General features: G+C 33.8%; 1 protein-coding gene across 6 annotated transcripts; it reads left to right on the top strand.

Annotated features, from left to right (window-relative positions):
• The first annotated feature begins 1,880 nt into the window (after window positions 1-1,880).
• On the top strand, window positions 1,881-24,475 carry LOC136230305 (ubiquitin-like-specific protease 1D). Of its 6 annotated transcripts, none has more exons than XM_066019342.1 (14): window positions 1,881-2,289; window positions 4,143-4,194; window positions 4,391-4,476; window positions 4,589-4,824; window positions 7,539-7,587; window positions 9,835-9,905; window positions 9,985-10,038; window positions 10,178-10,273; window positions 11,407-11,512; window positions 11,962-12,059; window positions 19,190-19,312; window positions 19,582-19,696; window positions 22,989-23,096; window positions 23,537-24,475. In XM_066019342.1, the coding sequence occupies exons 1-14, from the start codon at window positions 1,969-1,971 to the stop codon at window positions 23,681-23,683; spliced, it is 1,662 nt and encodes a 553-aa protein (XP_065875414.1). In that variant the 5' UTR covers window positions 1,881-1,968; the 3' UTR covers window positions 23,684-24,475. The 6 variants fall into 6 exon arrangements, with proteins under 6 accessions (XP_065875414.1, XP_065875417.1, XP_065875411.1 ...); XM_066019345.1 differs by having other exon boundaries at window positions 10,006-10,038; window positions 23,537-24,473; XM_066019339.1 differs by having other exon boundaries at window positions 9,829-9,905; window positions 23,537-24,473.
• The last annotated feature ends 423 nt before the right edge of the window (window positions 24,476-24,898 follow it).

Below are 24,898 nucleotides of genomic sequence, written 5' to 3'. Positions count from 1 at the left end.
ATTGCCAAATTTGTAGAGAAGAGAAATATGAGAGAAAAAAGAGAAGCAAGTGAGCTGTAAATTGGAAATTTGTTAAGATTTTAAAAATATAATAAATTATAAAATATAAAATAAATAAATGGAAAAAAATATAATTTTACTTTTTAACTTTGACTGCCATCTCAGCTTTTATTAATACCGTTACTCTTTTTAGACCATGTTTACTAACGGAAACAATATTAAACTATCTATTAGTAAACTTTTAAACCACATGGTTTATAATTAAAAATAACCCGAACCACTTTTAAACCATATAATTTATATTTAAAAATAATCCAAACAACACAATTTATTTATAAACTTTTGCTAACTAATATTTTTTTTAAAAAAACCTTCATCCAAACAAACCCTTTATACATTAATATTATTATATTAATAACAGTTCATCCAAACATACGCCATTGTCCCTCTCAAAACTCCAAACCAAGCAAGACATAAACAGTTCAGTGATTAAAAGAAAAAAGATTGCCAAATTTGTAGAGAAGATAAATGTGAGAGAAAGAGAAATAGTGAGCTGTAAGTTGGAAATTTGTTAAGATTTTAAAATATAATAAATTATAAAATATAAAATAAATGAATGGACAAAAATATAATTTTACCTTTTAACTTTGACTATCATCTCAGCTTTTATTAATACCATTAGTTTTTTTAGACCATGTTTGCTAGCGGAAATAATATCAAACTATCTATTTGTAAACTTTAAAACCACATGGTTTACTTTGAAAATAACCCAAATCACTTTTAAACCGCATAGTTTATATTTAAAAATAATCCAAACAACACAATTTATTTGTAAACTTTTACTAACTAATATTTTTTTTTTAAAAACCTTCATCCAAACAAACCCTTTGTACATTAATATTATTATATTAATAACACTTCATCCAAACAGAGGCCATTGTCCATCTCAAAACTCCAAACCAAGCAAGACCTAAACAGTTCAGTGATTAAAAGAAAAAAGATTGCCAAATTTGTAGAGAAGAGAAATATGAGAGAAAAAAGAGAAGCAAGTGAGCTGTAAATTGGAAATTTGTTAAGATTTTAAAAATATAATAAATTATAAAATATAAAATAAATAAATGCAAAAAAATATAATTTTACTTTTTAACTTTGACTGTCATCTCAGCTTTTATTAATACCGTTACTCTTTTTAGACCATGTTTACTAACAGAAACAATATTAAACTATCTATTAGTAAACTTTTAAACCACATGGTTTATAATTAAAAATAACCCGAACCACTTTTAAACCGTTTGGAATTTCCAGATTTCTGGAATTTCCAGAAATCTGAAATTTCCAGAATTAAAAAAAGAAAAAAGGGAAAGATGAAGAGAAGAAATAAGGAAGAAAAAGAAGAAGAAAAGAAAGGAAGAAGAGGAGAAAATGGAAGTAGAAGAACATAAAATGGAAGAAGAAGAGGAGGAAATGGAGGAAGAAGAAGAAGAACGAAGAACGAAGAAGAGAAGAAGAAGATGAGTCAACTTAAAAATTAAGAAAAAAAAAGTCAATTTTTTTTTTCCAAATTGCCCCTGTGATTTAACAGATTTTTTGTCGTCTTCTTAATTTGTATAACGGCGACAATCATAGGGAGCTGTTTGCAAAAAAAAAAAAATACCACAAATACCACATCGCAAATCGGCCAAACCACATGATAGTTATTTATAATTAACCCTTAAAAATAACCCAAACCATTTTTAAACTATATAATTTATATTTAAAAATAATCTAAACAATGCAATTTATTTATAAATTTTTATTAACTAATATTTTTTTTTTAAAAACCTTCCTCCAAACAAATCCTTTATTCCTTAATATTATTATATTAATAAAGTTCATCCAAACAAACCAATGTCCCTCTCAAAACTCCAAACCAGCGAGACCTAAACAGTTCAGTGATAAAAGAAAAAAGATTGCCACAGAAATCCATGCATGGAAGAAATCAACTCGAGGAAGAGACCACTAAAGCTTGACTGGAACGAGATATTCGACCAAAACGACGGTGAGCCACCGCAGATAGAAATAGTAAAAGGGGCTAGTGAGCCACCGAGACCATCACCTATGACCACCGATCAATCAAGAGAGGACATTGTATCATTGACCGATCATGAGCTCAAGCAAAACATTAAGCGGCAAAAAGACAATTTTAGAAGATTAAGCCCAACTTTGCCAGACGGAGGGGAAAAGATTCGGAATGTTCTTAAACTTCTTGAGGAAGAGGACCAGCGGAGAGAGCTTGCACGCGCCGAGAAGGTTGGTTTTGTTTCATTTTTTGATGTTTTTGTCCATTCAAATTGATTTTATACCTGTTTGGTTGCCCATAAAGTGGTGGAAGGGCATAGAAATGGAATGGTACTCTGCATCCCCTCCTCCCCCCTTCCGCTTGCAAAATATTGTATGTTGGTCGCCCGGAGAAATGGGGGAAGAGCTATTGAAAAACAGTAGTGGGCTTTCACTTTTTCTTAAAGAACGTTTTATGCCTTTTATCGTGGTTTTTTTTTTTAGTTTAGTCTACTTGTTTGAATTGCTCGAGTGTTAATGAAAAATGCACAATGTTTGGGCTTCTAATTTGCTCTAAATCTTCTTATATCTGCATGCTTTCAGTTTCTCTCGAATCTCGAATTAATGGTGTTAAATCCTCCCTTCTGTAGCTTTACTTCTTGTGGAATCAATTCATTTTATCATAAACTTATTGTGTGTTAGAGGTTTTTTTTTTTTTTTTTTTTTTTTGGGTTGTTGTTGTTGTTGTTATGCTTGTCTTGTTAATTGATCGGTTGGCATCTGATTACATACACAACTTTTCGAGGTTTTGGGAATAGGTTTGCTGGATATAGCATGCAGTTTAATATATATTGTTCTCTGAATTGTTGCAAGACAATTGGTTATTTTTTTCTTTTCTTTTCTAAATCTGTAATATCTTAATGTTACTTGGGATACTTAAGAGCTCTTACCTGCCAATAAAGAGTGTATTGGGTGGAGGCATTGTGGGCGAAGTCTAGCATCCTGCTGTGTAGAGGCCTAACTGGACCAGATCTTGTTTGAACCAAGTAGCTTGGACTGCTATGCAATATGAGGAAATAAGTTTGCGTTTGTTCTTAGCTTGAACTTTTGACATAAGAGTGCTTTTGGAAAAGAATAAGTAAAATTTATGAAGATAGAATCCTTAATCAAAAAGTCTACGGGGCTTGAGTATTTCTTCGCGATCTCTTTATGGAAGTTCGTCTAAAATTCTTAGATGAATAGTCAAATAAAGTATGATCCAACTATAGCATTCAATTTTCAATAGCTGAGTGGATTTTGCTCCCTGATTTGGAAGATTGATCGCTGTCGATGTATAAATTGGCGATATTTGTGATCATAGTTATTTAAGGCGCACAGAGGCGCAAAGGGGCCTGCAGCCTAGGCGCAAGGGGCAGGGGCACACCTGAGTGACACAGGGCGCACTAAATGAAAAAGAATATATAAAATTATAAATAACACTTAGCATTTCTAAAATGCAATCAAATAACAACAATCTTAATCATAAAATGCATGAAATAAATTCCAAAGTTCAACTTCAACCATCACTAAAAGTTCAACTTCAACCAAACACTAAGTTAATAACTAAAACTAATAGTCTAATAATAACTACTTTTCCTCAATGGAGGAGATGGCTGCTTCAAAGAATCGCAGCTTGCAAGAATGGGGGAGATGGCTGCTGCATGTTTTGCGTGTCTTCATATCTCTTGCCTTTTCTTTTTTTCTCTTTTTCTATTTTAACCTCAGCCCTCCATCATAAAGATATCCAATGGCTTGATTAGAACAACCTATTCTACTTTAAAACCCTAAAAACCTTAAACTTGCGCCTAGGCAGGCCTCACTCAAGGCGAGAGGCTACCCAAGGCGCGTGCCTGGTGAACATTGCCCGCCTCACTGACACAGAGGCGCACCTTTAACAACTATGTTTGTGATGATGATACAGGGCCTCTGGTTTGGTATTTCATGTTCTTAATTATCAATAACAATTTGATTTAAGAATGCTGGCATGAAGTCATTTGCTGTGCTAGCTATATTTGTACTTTATTGTGTAAATGAATCTGTCGTGATTCTTTATACTCTTTGGGCAGGATGCTGATCCATGTTTGAACCACATTCAGTTGACAAGTGCAGATAGAACTGGTATGTTCAACTCTCTACTTTGATCTTCCTCCTTGAGAAAGATGTTACAGAGCAGGTTTTCGTAAGTGCTTCAGTGAAAATACTCTGTTCTTGTACAAGGAGCCATTGATTAAGAAAATATGCAGTGATATTATCACTCTTTCTTTTTTCTTGGTGCATATTTCTGAAACCTAGATGTGATTTATTGGTGCTTCAGATGGCTGTGAACGAGAAAATGCATTTTCTAAAGTCAATTCACGATCTGAATTTGCTTCTTGTTTTACTAAGAAGATCGAAGGAAATGTATGGTGTTATCACTGCACTTTTTTTCTTTTTTTTTTATAACTCATTTTTAAGTAGCCTATATTACTAAAGAACACAAACTAATGCTGTCCAATTTTAATTTTTGTAACAGAAAAATCATAGTGTAGATAATGCATATGATAAAGAAATCTCAATTTTGGGGCGGCGTCGCGACCAGCAGAAAATGAGATCTAGGGGAGCCATGTTTGAAAATAGAACAACGAAAAATCAGCTGTCGTCTTCTAGATTTCCTTTCCCATGTGATACCAGTCTTTCACAAAATGGAGGCAAGCGTGGTACTTCTTCCCACCAAAATGGGGAAAGCTTATCCAGCAATCTGATGAGAAAGTGAGCATTTAGATGTTTTTATATTTTTTATATTATATACGTGTGTGTGCTCCATACCTTTCTTAATATTAAACTGCCTCTTGATATTTGAAATTATTACATTTATAGAGTTTATAATCCTATGCCAAATTTGTTACTCTTGAATGATCCTGTATGAGATTTAATTAAAATAATTTTATTATATTTGGATCGTCAGGGAAGTTATTCATTGGCATGTGCAGGCTTGTTCAGTTTTCAGTTTCTTATTATGATTTAATTCCCTCTATGCATTTTCATTTAGATTTTTTTTTTTTTAGTTTTTATCGTTCTTATAATATATATTTGCTCCATACCTTTCTCCATATTAAACTGCCTCTTGACATTTGAAATGATTACTACGTCTATAGAGTTCATAATCCTATGTCAAATTTGTTACTATTGATCCTTTAATTAATAATTTTTTTGTTATTTGTTATTTTCAAATTGGGAAGTTAGTCAGGTTTGCTTAGTTTTAAGTTTCTTATTATGATTTAATTCCCTCTATGCTTGGAGGGCCATTAGTTGGTCGTTTGGTGTTTTAAGAGTCCCCTCTCATGGGGGATGGGAGTATTCTAGCATGAGTTCAGTTTTTATGTCACTTGAGCTCTTCAAGCTTTTTCATGCAGTAGTATCTTATGTAAGTATATAAGTACTTACTTTGAAGAACAATAACACGAGTTCGGTATAAGGCCATTTGAGCTCTTCAAGTTTTTTCATGAAGCAGTATGTTACTTAACCATCATTTAGTAATGGCCATATTTGATAGATAAGGAATACTGCAGTTCCCTTGGTTTTGAATTATATTGGATCCACGGATTGAGGAGCGTTCTACAGACTTGGTTTTGTTAAAAACTCAATACTTTTTATTTTGGCAGAATCATATTATCCATGTCTTGTAATTTTTAAATCAGCCTTTTGACTAGTGGGCCTTGAGATGTTTGCATTTAACTTAATCTTGGTGTTTGATCCCCAAGAAATCCAAAATTATTTAATAATTATCTCCGGGCAATTCCAGTTAATACCATCTGAAATTTTCTATTTTTATTTGTTAATCTATTATTAACCAGCTACATTATCTCCTACCTTTTTCCACTTATTGAAATGCTCAACTCCAACCTTAGTTCATATGTTTTTTTTTTTTTAAAAATTAAAAACCATATGTAATTGGATCTATCTCTTTCCTTTTGAACTAAAGATGTATCTTGCATTGGTATGTTGCCATTTTTTGAGATATTTACATGGATAAATTATTTTAATGGTAACTGTAATGAATATTAGCTTAGGCATTGCTTGGAACAAAATCACTTGAAAGCTATGTTGCACGGAAACGAAATGGAAATGGAAACGGAAACGGATACCGGGAAGCATTATTTCTAAGAAATATTAGCTAGGAAATGGTAATGGAAAGGGAAAGGGAAAGGGAAACGGAAACGGACACGAAACGCGGAAACACTAATGAAGAAGAGTTTCCGTGCAACATAGCTTGAAAGAAATGAATTCAATTGAATTTTTATATGATTTACGATTCTGTCAAATTAGCTTGTTTTATAGAGAACATGATTAAATTTCCATTTTTATTTCTTTCCAAACTAGATTTTTATGAAATAACTGAACGGAATTCCTTCAAAATTCATCCAAATGAAGGTTTCCAACAAAGGGTTATATTGGATAAGATTGTCAAGAATATAATCTGTCTGATGAGTGACAAGTATTTCAGTCTAATGTAGTTTTACTATATCATAGAACGTTCGTTTAGGGTATTTACTGAAACTCTTGACTTGCGTGTTTAGTTCATTTTCTATTTTACTATTATTTATTTAACTTATAGTGTATTGTCTTACAAAATTCATGGTTGCTGCCACTGATTTCTTCCTACTATTTCACTTTGTTTGTGATTCTATTATTAAATCACTGGTTGAGAGGGATAGGCTATATTTCAAAAAGATGCTGTCACTGTTCAAAACCGCCGCCTAGACCGCGCGTTCGAAATCGAGAATCTGCCCGATTTTCTCTGATTAGTCCCTCTAGGCGTTTTGTTTGCCCCTAGGCGATTTTTAGCCGTCTGGGCTCTGCCTAGACTGCCTTGACCGCCTAGGCGCCAATGAACAAAAACATTTTTGTTATGAATTTATTTTTTGTTTTATTATAATTCACATTTGAGTTGTTTCAATGATATGTTTGTTGAAATGTTGATCTTTGCACATTTTTAAAGATATATGTTACAAATATAGGTGTTTTTCTATATTAGATAATTTATATTATTATTTTTAGATAGTATAATATATCTTTTAATTGAATTTATATAACAATTTGTTGATTAACAAGTAAAAAATATAAAAATACGATTAATCCCCAACTAATCCCGGATTAATTCTCGAGGGCCCTGTCCGCCCGACTAGCGGCTAACGCTTTTTTACAACCTTGGATGCAGTGAAACTATTGCCTTCTTCAAAGAGACTTGTTTCCCCAATAAGGAAATTGTAGTCCAATTTTGCATGCAAATACAAGAGTCTTGCTGAACTATACGCACCATATTTAGAGTTTGGTGCATATTTAATTCCTTAGCTCTTCCAATTCCTTTAGCATAAATATATGATCCTGATTGCAATTTTTTTTTGGTTGAATGCTCAAGTATATGGTTTTACTTTAATGCATTATTTTCCTAAATAGTTAATTGTTTTTACTTTTGGTGATAGGAAGGATAATTGTCAGGCTGTACATTCAAATGGCTCAAGGCCTAGGAAGGTATGTCTTATTTATCATCCCTTGCATTACAGATGTTATCTTTTGCTTGTCTTTTATCTACTTCAGAAAATCTGTGTAGTTTTATTCGAGTGGAAATCTTTGTTTTAAAAGGTTATGAGAGCATGGAATGAAAGAATATATTTGTTCATTTTTCTTAAGACTATGTCCTATATTAGCTTTAAAATATTGTATATGTCATTGTAAATACAATATCTTTCCTTGTTAGAAATGCAAAATTAGATTTTTTGCTTTAATTTTGAATAAAATTTTAATGGTGTTATGGTAGTTGTTGAGCAAAAATGATGACATTCTAACTTGATTAATTGATCGTAGGTTATGGATAGAGTGATTGGAACCTTTGTTTAATGCCCTTACGATATCTTGTTACATCTTCAAGCTTGATTCTCTTATTGTTTTATGCATTACTCTCTTGGTAATCATGATAAACTAAATTTTTTATTTTTATCTAGTTTTCATATAATCAACATACTCTTTTTTTTATTGTTTTATTAAATCTCTAAATTTGAATTTTCTTATTATTTAATTAAAGGTATATGCGTGAAACACAACTTACTAATTAATTTTGTTTGATTAATTCTATTTCGTTTTTATTCAAATAATTCAAATACTCTAACTATAATACTAAATACTATAACCATATCATGGTCTCCTTTTAATCTAAAATTTTCTATCTTATATCTTCTATTTTTTTTATCTTATAAGACCTCAGGTGCTTATTAAATCTCTAAATTTGAATTTTCTTATTATTTAATTAAAGGTATATGCGTGAAACACAATTTACTAATTAATTTTGTTTGATTAATTCTATTTCGTTTTTATTCAAATACTCTAACTATAATACTAAATACTATAACCATATCATGGTCTCCTTTTAATCTAAAATTTTCTATCTTATATCTTCTAATTTTTTTATCTTATAAGACCTCAGGTGCTAATGAAACTATTTTAGTAAAACTTAACTGTCTGTGTAAACCACCGGCTCTCGGAAATAACTCCCCCCCCCCCGAACACAGCTTACAACTTTAATCGTACTGTCCTCTCCAAAGAGCAACTCCTCTTATCAAAAGGTGCTGAGTTAATCCGAGTGATTGCCCTTCTCCGACCCTTACTGCCCAACCTGAGAGCGGACAATCTTGAGTGAAATAAATACCGTGGCTTCGTTCTTTTTCAACAAAATCATCACACAGTAAATCAACAAAGCCCAAAGTGATCTCTCTTTTCTTCTTCAAGTTTACCTACTACGGTACCAGCGTGAATATGATCTCCACCAGACATACGTAACACCTTAGCTAGTACACGAAAATGCATACCATGATTCTTCTGTCATAACTGCATGCATTGGGCGGTGAATGCGAAAAAGTAAAACATTATCTCGGCAATAATGAGCCAAGCTAGTATTTGCCATGAATCCCCCTGTTAAGTAATCACATTTATACATGTAAGTGGACAAGCAGGCAAGGCCAAATTGACTACTACAAATTGCTTTAACTAGAGGCTCTTGCTAATTTCTTTTCCAGGTTGAAGAGTTGTGGGTTGGTTGTGCTTGAGTGATTACTACAATGCTTGATAAGATATTAATACGATAAAAGATCTCTTACTGAAATTCAAATGTAAAAATTTCCTGTTTCTACGAAGCTAATATTGGTTAATTTTAATAGTCTTGTGGGAGTATATGGAGACATGGAGAATTTTCTCTTTCAGTTTAGTAATTCTCGTGATTGACACAGTTTGGTGATTCAAACGGTAACACAATCAAGTTTAGCCCTCTCTTGTGGATTAAATTGTTTCCTTCTATATCAGTAATTTGAATATTCAATAATCAAAGCTTGTGTCAACTCCCAATCAACCTTCCATACGAGGAAACTTGTTTTTGCATGAATGATATAACCACTCAAACTAGGTACACTATTCCCTGAAATGTGGATGAGTTTTTTGCAGGATAAACCAATTAGATACCTTTGAATTCTACTATATGTAACACTTGCAAAGAATGCTACTACCCTTAGATGGAAGCAATTTTGCATGAAATAAAATAAGAATTTCGATCGTGAGACACAAAATGCCAGGAGTTTTCTCATGCATGACAGTTTTTTCTGACACATGGAAATTATAGCCAAAAATTCGTCTCGCTGGAATACTGCAATTAGAGTTATAATGTTGCACCATTTTAACCTTTTCATTCTGTTGCTCATTAGAATTTAATTGACGTTATTCAATCAGGGGCAGACTATTGTTCTTGAAGATGAGGATGACACTCAGTTTGTAAAGACAGAGCGAGAAAACAGAATTGGTCAATGGTAAACAGAATTTCCAACACTCGAGTCTTTCTTTCTTCCCATTTCTCAGTTTTGAAGTTTGTTAGTGTTTGACGATTAGTGATTCTTTTGTTGCTTTCAGCATCAAGGACACAAAGATTTATTATCCTTCAAGGTGCTCCAACTAATTCCCAGAGATGCTACTGACTACATTGGACAATAATTGATTAGAAATTTAGAATTAATTTGCAAGATGGTTTATGCAAACCTTCTAATCTCTCTCTCTCCTTTTATCTTTTTGCTTGTTAAACCAGGGATGACCCAGAGTTAGTGGAAATTTGTTTCTCCAACATAAACTGCTTAGATCCTGAAGGGTTTTTGACATCAGAGATAATGAATTTTTACATTAGGTAAGCACATTTGAATGCGTTTAGGAATTGATTTAATTACTAGGAATATTCATCAGGTCCTGTCTTGTTATCCTTTAAAAGTTCCAACCCTGTAAATGAGTACATTCACCGGGAAATGAATAAATTTCTGAACTATTACTTTGTTGTATTATTCCACACAAACATTTTGTTGATCATATTCTTGCTTGCTATTTCTTCATGTTGGTTGCACCCAAAGGCCAGTTTTGGGACTATCAGTTTAAGTCTCTGACTGTTCTGGTTGCAGTAGCTTAATCCTCAGCTTTTCTTTATGTAATTTTGATGCCTGGTGTACAGAAAACTTGAGATTTTCAGCTATCTAAACCTAGATAATGGCAGTCGCAGTAGCTTAATCCTCAGCTTTTCTTTATGTGATTTTGATGCTTTGTGTACAGAAAACTTGAGATTTTCAGCTATCTAAACCTAGATAATGGATTAGGACCTTGCCCTTAAGGGTCGACACAAACTTGAACATTTTAGTTTTGACTAGTTGTCTAACAAAACACAAATTCTTGATTAGCAGTTTTGTGTAAGATATTAAATCCACAAAACCTACAAATTGTGTAGACTACCCCACCAACCAAAAGAAAAAGAAGAAGTAAATCTCATTTTGTAGTTATTAAACAGCAGTAGGTGACATGTGAGGTTCAGTTTGTGACCAAGAAGAGAGCGGGAATACTTGCCATTGCCTACAGAGAGAAGGCTCTTTGTTTTTCCAAATATGGAAAATGACAATGTGTTTATGGGTCTCACATGTATGCTAAAATGAAATAATACAATCAGGAACAAGATTCTGATGATAGAATCACTTAAATAAAATGTATAAGCAGAAGCAATATTTGTGAGCATCATTCTAGGAAGACTATATCTAATTACTGTTATTCAATCTTCCACGGAAGCCAATAATTTGATAATTTAGTTTTTTAGTTTGAAGTCTTTTTCGAGTTGGGTTCCTTGTGTCTGGTCAGGGATCAAGCAGATCACACTTCTTATTTGTACAAGGGAGAATAATTTTGTTTTCTTTGTAATTCTTGAGAACTTTTTTTTCTCTCCATGTGTTACTTGCAAGTCTTCTTGTATGCAAATATTTGAGCGATGTTGGTGCATTTGTACAGGTATTTGCGGCTGCAAATGTCTCCTACAAACAACGGTTTATGTGATTATCACTTTTTTAATACTTTCTTCTACAAGAAACTCAAACAGGCTGTGTCTCACAAGGTAGTTGTATTTTTTGATGACAAACAAAATGGGGAAATTTATTTTTGTTTTTTCAATAGATTTCTTATTTTATTCTTCAAACATAAAATTCATTGATGCAATATGCTCTACGATATTTTTATTAGCAGCTTGTCAAACATTGAGCCATAAAACTAGTTGCCTAAGTTAAAAACATTGGCAGCATTGTTGCTTACCTGCTGTAGTCATTCAATCACTACATGCTTAGGAAATTTGTAATGATTTCATATATCTTAGACCGAGGCAAAATGGGTTGATAGGGGTAAGACTTCTGTACTCGATTTATCCCAAGGGATTTAGAATTATAAAACATAAGCATATATTCAGTACAGTTTTGAATTTTCTTGAGATACTGGTAGGATGCATCAGCAAATTCTGTATCTTTTGCAAATTTTACTATTTGACACATGTCAGCAACTCATCTTTATTTGTAGGGGAGTGATAAGGAATCCTCTTTTATCAAGTTCAGAAGGTGGTGGAAGGGTGTCAATATATTTCAGAAGGCATATGTCTTTATCCCCATACATGAAGAGTAAGATTCTTTTATTCAACTTTTATATATATCCTTGCTTTACTTTTTACCCTTGAGTGATAGGGGTTGTCAAGAAACCATATAACCCCAAAGCTTAAGCTTATAGGTAAGGCTAAGAAGAGCTTTTATTATTATCTCTGACACGCCCACATGCAAATACCCATTGGGCTTGAAGCGTGTATAATACATGCCCATCTTACCATGTGTTGAATTTCCATTACAAATGGAGTTAGGATTTCAACCCTGGACCACTTGGTTTAAGAGTCTCTGCTCTAGTATCATGTCAAGGAACCATTCGACCTAAAAGGCTAAGTTTATAGGTGAAGTCCAAGAATAAATTTTATTATTATTATTATTATTATTATTATTATCTCAATTAGGGGTATATATAAATTGTGATTATTTGTTCCAGTGGTGAAGATGTATCAACTTGTCACTGTAGGAATGACTGACGACTTTGTGATTTATATGTCCATTTTTTTTTGTTCTAATTAAGTGACATCAGATGGATTAATTGCAAAATAGGCCACAGAGCAGCCCAGTGAAGTTTTAGGCCTAATACAAATGAGAAAATCCCATTTGGAATTTCAAAAATGTTGACGCACCTTAACTTGTCTTGTTACACAGATAGAATGAGAAAATGTAATATTGTATCTATTTATGATAGAGAAGAGTATGGATTTATACAAGAGCCTCCTAGCTAAACTAGGAAAGCTAATTAACGTGATTACCTATAATTATGCTATTCTATCCCTATGACTATGCTAATACAGCCTGTAACAACTAATATTTACAACTGTAACACTCTCTTTCAAGCTGGAGCATAGTTATTTATCATGCCTAGCTTGTTATAAATATAGTTTACTCCATGCCTAGCTTGTTATAAATATAGTTTACTCCATGCCTAGCTTGTTATAAATATAGTTTACTCCAACCTCATTTAAGGCTTTAGTGAAGATATCTCCAAGTTGCTCATTGGTTTAGATCGTAGAAATGATGTTCCCTATAGCTTCTCACATATAAAATAAATCTACTTCAATATGATTGGTACGTTCATGAAACACAGAGTTGTATGCAATATGAAATGCTGCTTGATTATCACACCATAACTTTACTGGAGTAGTGATCTTGAATCCAAGTTCAGACAAGAGATGATGAGTTCACATAATCTCACAAACTAATTGAGACATTGCTCGATACTCTGATGAGCACCAGAGCGAGATACGGCATGTTGCTTCTTGCTCTTCCAAGAAACTAAATTTCCTCCTAGGAAAACACAACAACCATCAATAGATCCTCAGAAACATTCGACCTCAATGAACGAATCAAAAAAAAATTCATTCTTGTTATGACCATGATTTTTGTATAGTATTCCTCATTCAGGAGCTCCTTTTAAGGTACATATGAACTGTTCAAGCGCAGTCCAATAATCAATGGTAGGAGAAGACATAAACTAGCTAACAACACTGACAGAATAGACTATATCAGGGTAGGAGTGTTTAGTTTTCCAACCAAACACCTATTTCTTCCACGATCTTCAAATAACTCTCCTAATGCGAGATGCAAATTCAGTCGCAGGCGCACTGCATGACTTAACACTTGATTTTCCTGTTTCTGACAATAGATCAAAGACATATTTTCTTTGAGACTCAAAGATTCATTTCTTGTTTCTTGACACCTCAATTCCCAAGAAGTACTTTAGAGCTCCTAGGTCCTTTTTATGAAATTGACCGTGAAGAAAGGATTTTAGAGATGAGATTCATGAAATGTCACTTCCCGTGATAACAATATCATCTACATAGACTACAAGGAGAATCATACCCGATGCAGAGTGTTTATAGAAAACATAATGGTCACACTTGCACTTTTTCATCCTGAACTTCTCAACTGCTTGGCTAAACTTCCAAATCATGGTCTAGGACTTTGTTTCACGATTTAAAGATTTGCGGAGACAACAAACTTTGCCAAACTCCCCTTAGCAAACCCTGGTGGTTGCTCCATACAAACTTATCCTTGAAGATCCCCATGTAAGAAGACATTTTTAATATCCAATTGATGCAAAGGCCAATTAGAGCAAGCCACCATTGAAATAAAGAGCCGAATAAAAGTCATTTTTGCCACCGGAGAAAAAGTGTCAGAATAATCTACCCTATAGGTCTGAGCGTACCCCTTTGCTACAAGACGAGCTTTTAAATGAGCCACTTGTCTATCAAAATTAACTTTAACAATATACACCCATCTCCATCCAACAGACTTCTTCTGTCAGGATTAGGATTTCTGACAGTAAGATTAGGGCAGAAAAGATCTTAAGAGAAGAGAAGAATAGGGAAAGAAGAGAGAAGGTTAGAGAGAGATCGAGATAAACAGATAAAAGAGAGAATATAGAGAGAATTTAGAAGAAAGAAATGAAGATTTCATTAATCAATTGCATAATCAATTGGTACAGAGCGATTCTCTTAAATAGGTGTTACAGACCATGTAATACACTAGAATACATGGGATACCATGTAGATTAAGAGTCTACATTGATATATTTTATTTAAAAGCAATACACATATATATACAAGGTTCTCCTTCAATCAAGGAGTCAAACTGACCCTACCAGCAGCTCTAGCAGCCCTAGAGCAGCCTTAGGCATGCTATTCATTAATTACACTGTCTTATACTCTAACACTCCCCCTCAAGCTGAAGCATGAATTTTAATCATGCTCAGCTTGCTAGAGATATAGATAACATAGTCTTCCAGACAATACAACTGAAAACAAAAAGCTTAAGATACTTTAGAATATAGAGTATAATCCGGGAGACGCAACTCAGAAGAACCAAATCGGTAGGGCAGAAGATAGACGACGAGACAACAACAATCCTCGTTCGAAACGGAAAAGCAGAACCCATTTAAAACATCACCAACACAAATGGAGATTCACCCGAAAACTAACCGGACAGACAGGTCGGAAACAGAGAGGTGACAACGGCGGAAGAGGAACAGCGACAATCCATTGAGGTGAACTCAAACTCTGCTCACAAGGCAGACAATACTACTGCTGAAAGAAACATCCCAAAAGTACAAACCCAGAAATTCTGCTCACAAGGCAGAAAACAAATTCTGGAATCTCTCAATCCAGAAACCCAAAACAGAGACCAAAACAAAGCTCTGATACCCATTTAAGGAGGACTTTTCTTACAGCGACGACGACACAGGGTGGTCGGAATGTGAGGAAACGCGGATCGGAGGCGGAAGGGATCAACCAGAGGGGTGGTGAGATAAAATGATGTCCCAACAGTGAGTATTCAAGAGACCCAAGCTCTTGACAGAAATGGAACCCTGGGAAATACTACCCAGAAAATATTGAACCCTGGGAAATACTATCCAGAAAATATTGAACCCTTGCAGAAACACAACTCTGGAAATACTTCACAACTCTGGAAATACTGCCCAGAAAAAAGAATTCAGAAACCTTAGTTAGGCTCTGATACCATGTTACAGACCATGTAATACACTAGAATACATGGGATACCATGTAGATTAAGAGTCTACATTGATATATTTTATTTAAAAGCAATACACATATATATACAAGGTTCTCCTTCAATCAATCAAGGAGTCAAACTGACCCTACCAGCAGCTCTAGCAGCCCTAGAGCAGCCTTAGGCATGCTATTCATTAATTATACTGTCTTATACTCTAAATTAATGGCCATAATAATTCCAACTTACCTTAAATCACCTTATTAATTCTAGGGTAAATAATTTATTAGTCCCTTACTTTTTACCTAACACACTGTTTAGTCCCCCTATTTTGAAAAACACATTTTAAGGTCCCTATCTTTTGCCAATATTAACATTGTGATCCTTTTATCTATTATTTTAGATTTTTAACCGAACATATTAGCTTTTAGGACAACCTCAATACAATACAAGTTGACCATGTTACTATGTTATTTTCTATATATCTGTTTATGCTAAAATATAACGATTACAAGTCTAAAAAAACTAGACAAAAGGACCAAAGGGTTAATATTGGCAAAAGTTAGGGACCTTATAATGTGTTTTTCAAAATAGGGGGACTAAACAGTGTGTTAGGTAAAAAGTAAGGGACTAATAAATTATTTACCCTTAATTCTAACCTACCTTAAATAAGAATAGGAAATATAACATTCCTTAAATAAGAATAGGAAATATAGCAATTCACTCAAAATAGGCATAATTCGAATAATTGTGACAATACTTCCCTTTTAGAGCATTCTTGTCCCCAAGAACGTATGAAGTTTGGAATTCGGTGAACTTGAAAGGGCTCCGGGATAGAAACAACCCATTGAATTTGTAGGGGGACGACAGTGAACTTGAAAGGGCTTTGTGGCTGTGGCTGAAACAGACCATCTTCATTGCTTTCTGGTTTATTTTCTAGAGCATCATCACCCCATATGAATTTCATTCTTCCCATTGCATAAGGTTGGTAAGCTACTACATCTCTTTTCTTTATACTAAAACCATCTTGTAGAGTATCATCAAAAAAGCAAACCTTTATGTCAACTGGCACAACCGGGTAGAGTATGAGTGTTTCTGTGATAACAACATGGGCATAATTCTTCTTCTCAATAGCTCCTGCTACAATTTCTTCAAAATTTGTAAATTCTTCTGCTTCCGAAACATGTCTCGCTTCATTCACAACCTTTTCTTGCACATCAAGATGTTTGCAAAGAACGTAGATGGACCAAGATAGAGTGGCTGATGTTGTGTCTTTTCCATCAATCACACAATTCAGAGTTATGTCTCGTAAACATGTTTTATCAGTTTCTAACTCATTTAGGAACCTAGAAAAAATGCCATCTTTCTTCATTATTTCTGTGATAGGAGCATGAAGATAATTCGTCTTTTCAAAAGCTTCCTCTTCAATGTTGGCTGCCAATTCTTCTTTGTTCAATCCATTCATGCTGTCTAAATCAGCTCCAAATGCAACCTTGAATATAGACTCCGAGATTGGATTCATAACCCAATCCTTATGCCTCTCACTACCTCCTCCAACTACCTTCACCAATGGAATTACTCCCCCTTTTAAATCATTCTTGTCCCAAAGAATGTAACAATAAACAGTGCTGCCACATAGTCCAAACTTGGACTGGAAATTTGCTTGTCCATAGATGGATGAGGAATCCATAGGTAAACTATTATGAGCTGGGTCGATTTTAAAGGTTGAGTTGGATTTCAGATTGTTTGGGGTGTTTGAGGGCCAAGGTGGAGTGGTGAACGGAGATTTGAAGAGTGGTTGAGTTGTTACCCATGTTTCATTGATGTGAGCAGAAGTTTTGGTGTAGGAATGGTTAGTTTGGGGCCATTGCTTTGGAACTAGGGAAGATCTAAATGTAGGATTGAGCGATCTTGATTCAGATTGAATTTTAGGTATCTACATGTTAATAACAGTGGTCTGATTCCTTACCTCTTCAAACTGCTGGTGGTGCTTGTCTAGGCTGCCCAACTTCATTGCAGGCACTTCCTCCAACAGTTGAGATGCAACTGAAGAAGGATCCACTACTTCTTTAGGTTTTTCTTGCAAACTGAAATCTGGTGGCTCTAATTTCCTCTCAGGAATTTCATCGAACACTTGGAGTGCAACTGAAGAAGGATTTGAAACTCCTCTAAATTCTTGAATCGATTGAATCAAGTTTGAGAAGGATTTACAGATTTGTTCAAGAGAGTTTTGTTGCTCCTTACGAAGAAGTTCCCATCACTGATCAGAGTCATGTTCCTCCTTGCAAATCCGTTCCCATCGTCGATCAATTTCTTCCATGGTCGGAGGATGGCCCTAATAATTCTAACTTACCTTAAATCACCTTATTAATTCTAACCTACTTTAAATAAGAATAGAAAATATAGCCTTCCTTAAATAAGAATAGGAAATATAGCAATTCACTCTAAATAGGCATAATTCGAATAATTGTGACATCTTCACAACATGCAAATCTACCAAATCCCAAGTACCATTAGCATCCAAAGCATTCATTTCTTTTCTCATTGCATTGCTCTTCTGGATTACTGAATAACGTCACTTTTTTCTTTCTTTTTTTTTTTTTTTTTATTTAGGCCAAATATATACAAATGGGCAATGCTCTAATTTTTTTTTTCCCCAACTGAATGAAAGCTAGTTTATTGGCTTAGATGCTCATCTGATCACATACTGACATTATCAACTATTGGCCTGCAATTCTATTGGAGTGGCTTCTAATGAAAGGATATTAGGTTCTCATATTGAACCCCTTAACTTTGAACACCTGCAAATAAATGGTCATTCGAGTTAGTCCTTTGTAATTTGGATCTGCGAGAACATGATTTACCTTCTAACATTTACATAAGCCTTAATTTGTAAAATTTATATTTTCATAGGTATTTAGCAATATGTTTCTATAAATTGTTCGAATTATAAATTTTTGGGTGATGAAAACCCAGGGCTATGTGTGACCATGTATATTGCGAAACATGCAAATGCTTTGCAATGAGAAGTATGCTATGTTGCACGGGAACGGACAATGGGAAACGTAATTACTAAAAAACATAGGAAACGGAAACGTGGGGGAAACATGTAAATATAAAAAATATAAGGGCATAATAAATATTAATAATATATTTAAAAAACAAGATGAAGAAAGGACAAGCTCAATCGAGATTCAAGAGACACGGATTATAGGAGAAAAAAATATAGGTAACTTCTTTAAATTGAAGGATACAAGGAAGGAATTATCAGCCAAATAGGAAGTTTCAATTTTTCTAATCTTAGACTGAATAGGAATTGCAAAATAGAAAGTTTGAATTTCCAGAATTTTAGTTGAAGGGGAAACCGTTTAAAAACTGAGAGACGCTTTTTCATATTTTGGGTAATTACGGAAATGTATCCAGAAATGTTTCATATTAGCTTCCGAGAGTTTCCATTTCCCACGTCTGCTGGAAACGGTGAAACGCGTGTCATGATGAGTTTCCGTGCATCATAGGAAGTATGTATTGTTATTTTTAAAGAAGGTGATGAAATATGGAAATAGGTGTCACAATCGTTAATTAGTTTTTCATCTTCATTTCCTCTCTTGTTCAGCACAGATTACTTCGTTTAGACTGATCTGTTGTGTTTGATTCTTTTGCAGCCTTCATTGGAGCTTGGTGATTATTTGCATCCCAGACAGGGAAGATAATTCAGGACCAATTATTCTTCATTTAGATTCTTTAGGATTTCACTCTAGCAAATCAGTTTTTGAAGAAATTAGAAGGTGAGAAAATTTGCTTTATGAAGTTTTTCTTATTCTCGGTGGAGAATTTTGCTGATGTTTATTGGTTGAAATAAAATCTTAACTTATTTTAAATGCTTAAATTTGGAGTTGGAATTACCCATATTTTAAGATATTCCCATGTTTTGTACGTGGGAAGCATCGGGGATTATCATAATGAGTTGTGGCATCTGTTTCTTCTGAATTCTAAGTAGTCCTTCACTACAATGCCTCCTTGAGCAAATTATTGATCCTGAGTTATTGTGTTGCAGTTATTTGAAACAAGAATGGCACTACTTGAAAGAAGAAGTTTCTCCTCCGGATCTTCCAATTTCTGTCCACATATGGGAAAATCTACCTCGTAGAATTGATGAGAAGAAAATTGAGGTGAATTTTGTTTACAAAGTTTTCAAAATTTATATCATTTGCTTGATTTGGCTACCTCCATTTATGTGAGGATAAAACATATGCCAAGTTTAAGCTGTCTGGTACAATCATACATAATCAAAGTTGTTGGTAGCATGTCATTGCATTTGCTTCTTGTCATTTGTTTCTTTTTTTTTTTTTTGGGCATAATACATTATTTGCCCCTGAACTTTCAAAGTGTTCTGATAGCCCTCATCTTGCTTAAAATGTAATCAATTAACACTTGATTTCAAAAAAGTAAGATGCATGCTGAAGGATTGGATTGTTGCACGCATCTTGGAAAAGTAAAACGACCAAGGCTAAGGTATATGGGGTTTTAATATAAGAGAGGACAAGTTGTACAGTTGAGCAAATAAGAACTTCATTTTTAATATGTTTTAATCTATTCTATGAATTATGTAATAACATTTCACCGAGCGTGCAACACACCAAAAAAGCAATTTGTAATAATGTAAGCATGGTATAGGTTAGGGGTGTTCAAAATTGGGTGGGCTATTATAACCCACCTTATGACAACCCATCCAACATATGCAAACTAGTTATAATGGGTTACATGGGTTTAATGGTTTATGAATTCCATATCTAGTGGTTTATTATAAACCATCTAAGAATCCATGTAACCCACCCAACCCACACACTCCTTCATTCTATTTTATTATGTTTAAAAATGATTTATAAAACAAAATGTGGACACTTAGTGTGTATACATATATATATATATATATATATATATATATGTGTGTGTGTGTGTGGAATCTGGAATTTCAGAAATTTAGAACTCTAGAAATCTGAAATTTCAGAAATTTGGAATTCCAAAACAGATATCTGGAATTTTAGAAAATTCTGGAATTCCAAAAAATCTCGAATTTTAAAAAATTCTGGAAGTTTAGAACATTCTGGAATTCCAAAAATCTGAAATTCTAGAAATTTAGAATTCCAGAAATCTAGAATTTTAGAAAATTCTAGAATTCCAGAAATATGAAATTCTAGAAAATTCTGAAATGCTATAAATCTAGAATTCTAAAAAATTCTGGAATTCAGAATTTTAGAATATCTAAAAATCTGGAATTGTAGAAAATTCTGCAATTTCAAAAATCTGAAGTTTCAGAAAATTCTGTAATTCCAAAAAATTCGTGAATTCCAGAAATCTGAAATTTTAGAATATTCTGGAATTCCAAAAAATTCTGAAATTCTAAAAATATGGAATTTTAGAAAATTCTGGAATTCTAGAAAAAAAAAAGTAGAATAGGAGGAGGAGAAGTAGAGAGTAAAAAAGTTAAAAAGTGATAAAAAGAATTCTCGAAATTCGATTTTAACGGTGTTAAGAGATTTGCGGCGTTTTTTCTAACGGTAGAAATCACATGAGTTTTTTTTTTTTTTAAATTAACCCTAGATTCTATTAAGTTTTGATCTAACGTTGACTGACGAAATTCATTTAGTAAGACACTAACCATGTGAAAACCACGGTTAGTGACAACCACCGTCATATGGGATTTGGAAAAGTTTGTTTAAATTAACAATTTCTTCTAATTCTTGAAGTCAATTATATTACGACATGCATATTCATGAAGTAAAGGATACTTGCAAAATTTGTATAAAACGAAAACCAGAAATGAGAAAACAAGACAATAAAAAAAAGAAAACTAAGGAACAAAAATTAAACAAGAACAACGAAACAAGATTCGTCAATGGTTGATTGATTTGCCTTTTAATTTTTTTATATTTTGCTGTATTTTGATTATATTATCATATATGAGTCTATATTTTGATATTATTATAAAAAATAAACGAGTTCAATTAAATTAAAAGAAGTTCATAAAAAAATGTTAAGATAAAACATGTAACCATTAAAATATAAGAGAAAAACACACACAAAAAATCAGCTCAATAAAAAAAATAGAGTTGAATTGTATAGACTATTGTATAATTTCAATATCAATCCTAAGAGGGTTTTTCTTTCATGTAGTGGTATCAAATTTGTGTATGAAATTCTTAAGAGGAGATTTTTCTTTTCATGTGATTTCATTAAGGTACATATTTGGAACTTCTGGAATTAATAGATCAGCCATAGCCGTAGGATGAACTTGACATCGGTTTCTTCTTTTAAATTTAATCCTAACACTGTTGGCAAGGATCGGGATGGAAAGAGTTGTCTTGTTCACCTTTGATGGAGAAGGAAGGCACAGGAGGGGCAGAAGGGGAATCCCTCGCCAGTTAGGTAGGGGTATATAGGAAAAGTAGTTAGTTACAACATACTATTGAGCTGTCGAAGTGTAGGCACCTATATTGCACGGACACTTCTCATTAGTACCGTTTCGTGCCCCTCTCCGTGTCCGTTTTCATTTGAAGCTAGGAAGCACTGACATGGGTACTTGTGCGAGTGCGGCAAACAGCAACAACAACAAAGCCTTAGTCCCGAAATGATTCGGGGTCGGCTAACATGAACTCATGTCCATGAGATGTGGCTAAGTTTTACGCTGGCCGCCACAAACCTACCGCAACCCTCAAGGGCGGCAAATGGCATTTTGGAAAAATATGGGACACGGATACGGCGGGGACACACCAAGTTTGTGTGTGTGTGTGTACATATATATAACATTCATAATTTATTATAAACTATAAATAGCATCATAATAAGTCATTAATTCATATAAAAAAGGAAACATTTAATACTTCAAACTATTTAAACTACCAAAAAAGGACGGTTGCTATATTATTTTCTTTAGATTTTGATTTCTTTCTTTTTTATTAGGTTTTTTTTTTTTTTAATTTTGTTTTATATATCAACCCCTCTTTTTTGTAAAATTATTAAAAAAACCTTATATTCTACTTAATTAACTAAGAAGCCATGTCCCTGAAGTGTCCTTTGAAGTTTCGGAGTGTATGCCCTCAAGTGTCCTCTGAAGTGTACGAGTGTCCAACACTCGTACGTTAACCTCTTAGAAGTTTCGGTGCTTCTTAGGTTTGAAGGCTACTTTAAGGTTATGTTTTAGAAATAAGTTTTCTTTCTTTGTCTGTTTCCTTGTGCATTCCATGTCAGTGTCCGTGCAACATAGAAAGAAACTTATGTTGTATGAATATTGTCTGGGAGAGGAGGTTAGGCTATTTTTTTGGTACTTTCTACTGCATTTTAGGGTTCTACCTTGTGTAGAGGGAGGTTTCCTCTTCCCGTGGGTTTAGCTTTACCTGTTTCTTTATTGTCCATTTTCGATTAATGAAAACAGCTTCTATTCTCTTATTCTATTTGCTACAGGTGCCCCAACAAAAAAATGACTCCGATTGTGGTCTGTTTGTTCTTTTCTTCATGGAGCGATTCATCGAAGTGGCCCCCGAGAGATTAAAAAAGAAAGATTTAGCAATGGTATTTCTGTCTGCTACTGAAATCTGAATTTCTTCTGAGTGATATATTTAGGCCCCGTTTATTTATCGGAAAATATTGCGCAGGAAAATATTTTTCTAATTTTCTGGTGTTTGTTTGCTTATGGAAATAACTCAATGGAAAATTTTAGGTTAGTCAACGGAAAATTATATAAAGAAAGTGAGGGAAATGTTTTACCCTTTTTCTAGAGAGAAACATTTTCCTGAGCTTTTGAACCCTACTCCATTCCTTTTTCCCTTTTGAAAAACAATAGCCACCCACCACTTCTTCCCGTTTTCCGGTGTTGCAGCCAAACACCAGAAAATTTTCTAACAAAAATTTTCCCTTACCCAAAATTTTCCAAAACACAATATTTTCCAGCCGGCAAACAAATGGGGCCTTAGATCATTTTCTTTTACTTCAATTTCGTTTTTAATTTTCAGTTTAGCAAGCGATGGTTCAGACCTCAAGAGGCTTCTGATTTGAGGGTGAAAATCCGCAACTTGCTTTTGGATGAATTTGAAAAGGAAACTACTGTTAACTGCAGCTTGGAATCACCATCTTCACCCACAGATGGCGCTCCACCCTAAGTCTGATACAGAAGCTACTCTACTTTTTCTCCGATCGATTAATTTTCTGTCTGTGTACAGTATGCCAAAATTAGATTCTGTGGATAAAATGGTGAAATGGCTCTTGTACAGCTGAGCTGGAGGAAAAGGTTCACATACCTTGGAGAGATGTACACATTTTGGTCAGTTTTAGTGAGTTAGAAGTCGACACAGAATTCATCACCACATGTATAGGAGGGAATTGGAACGTTGGTAATTGCTGATGATCCCTTTCCTCAGGTATAAGTTGTTTCTGCCTGTGTTGTTGGTAAAGGGGGAAAGTGTAAAGCCGAAAAGGACAATTTGTCGAATGTTCCAATGTTATTGGTTTACCATCAGAGAAATGTTTCTACAGCTTCCCTGATCAGATTATGGGGATAACATGTTGCTTTAAAATGGGTAAAAGGTTTAACTTTATGAGAAATTACAGTTACTGCAAAACATTTTCTGAGCTATAATAAAAAAATTGGAGTCTGAAAGAGGAAATTGAAGTTCGCAGGCATCAAACGGTATTGGAGGGACATGTAGAATGTGGTAATTATTCTGTCAAGTTTTTAGAGTCCTTGAATACATGAAGACTTGCAGATGTAACTTTTCGAATTAGGAAACGAAAGTCGAAAATGTGGCCAAATTACTGTTGAAAAATACCAAATGACATACATGGCTTGAATACAGGTGGCATTTTGATGTTGAAATTCGTTCAAAAGCCGCTAATTCGACTTGTTGAACGATTGATAAATGACAAGCCAGTGAAATTCTAAAAAACAAAAAATTATGCTGGTGATTATTGTCATGATAGCTTAATCAATCTCTTCAATTGATACATGAACAAAATACACAAATAGATGCTCATATATGGGTAAATAATTTATTAGTCCCTTGCTTTTTATCTAACACACCGTTTAATCCCTCTATTTTGAAAAACACATTATAAGATGCCTAGTTTTTGCCAATATTAACTTTTTGGTCCTTTTGTCTAGTTTTTTTAGACTTGTAATCGTTATATTTTAGCATAAACAAATACATATAAAATAACTGAGTAACATGATCAACTTGTATTGTACTGTGGTTATCCTAAAAGCTAAGATATGTTCGGTTAAAAATCTAAAAGAATAGATAAAAGGACTGCAAGGTTAATATTGGCAAAAGATAGGGACCTTAAAATGTGTTTTTCAAAATAGAGGGACTAAATAGTGT

Source organism: Euphorbia lathyris, chromosome 5 (genome assembly GCF_963576675.1).
Source record: "Euphorbia lathyris chromosome 5, ddEupLath1.1, whole genome shotgun sequence".
Lineage (NCBI taxonomy): Eukaryota > Viridiplantae > Streptophyta > Magnoliopsida > Malpighiales > Euphorbiaceae > Euphorbia > Euphorbia lathyris.
Note: the sequence above shows the minus strand (reverse complement) of the source record. Positions and strands in the feature narration are given on the sequence as shown.

Excerpts from the sequence above, each read along its gene's own strand:
- LOC136230305 (XM_066019339.1), top strand. The coding sequence starts at position 1,969 with ATGGAAGAAATCAACTCGAGGAAGAGACCACTAAAGCTTGACTGGAAC. Across the intron at positions 2,290-4,142 it reads AGCTTGCACGCGCCGAGAAG|GATGCTGATCCATGTTTGAA; the intron begins GTTGGTTTTGTT and ends CTCTTTGGGCAG. Across the intron at positions 19,313-19,581 it reads GTTTTTGAAGAAATTAGAAG|TTATTTGAAACAAGAATGGC; the intron begins GTGAGAAAATTT and ends ATTGTGTTGCAG.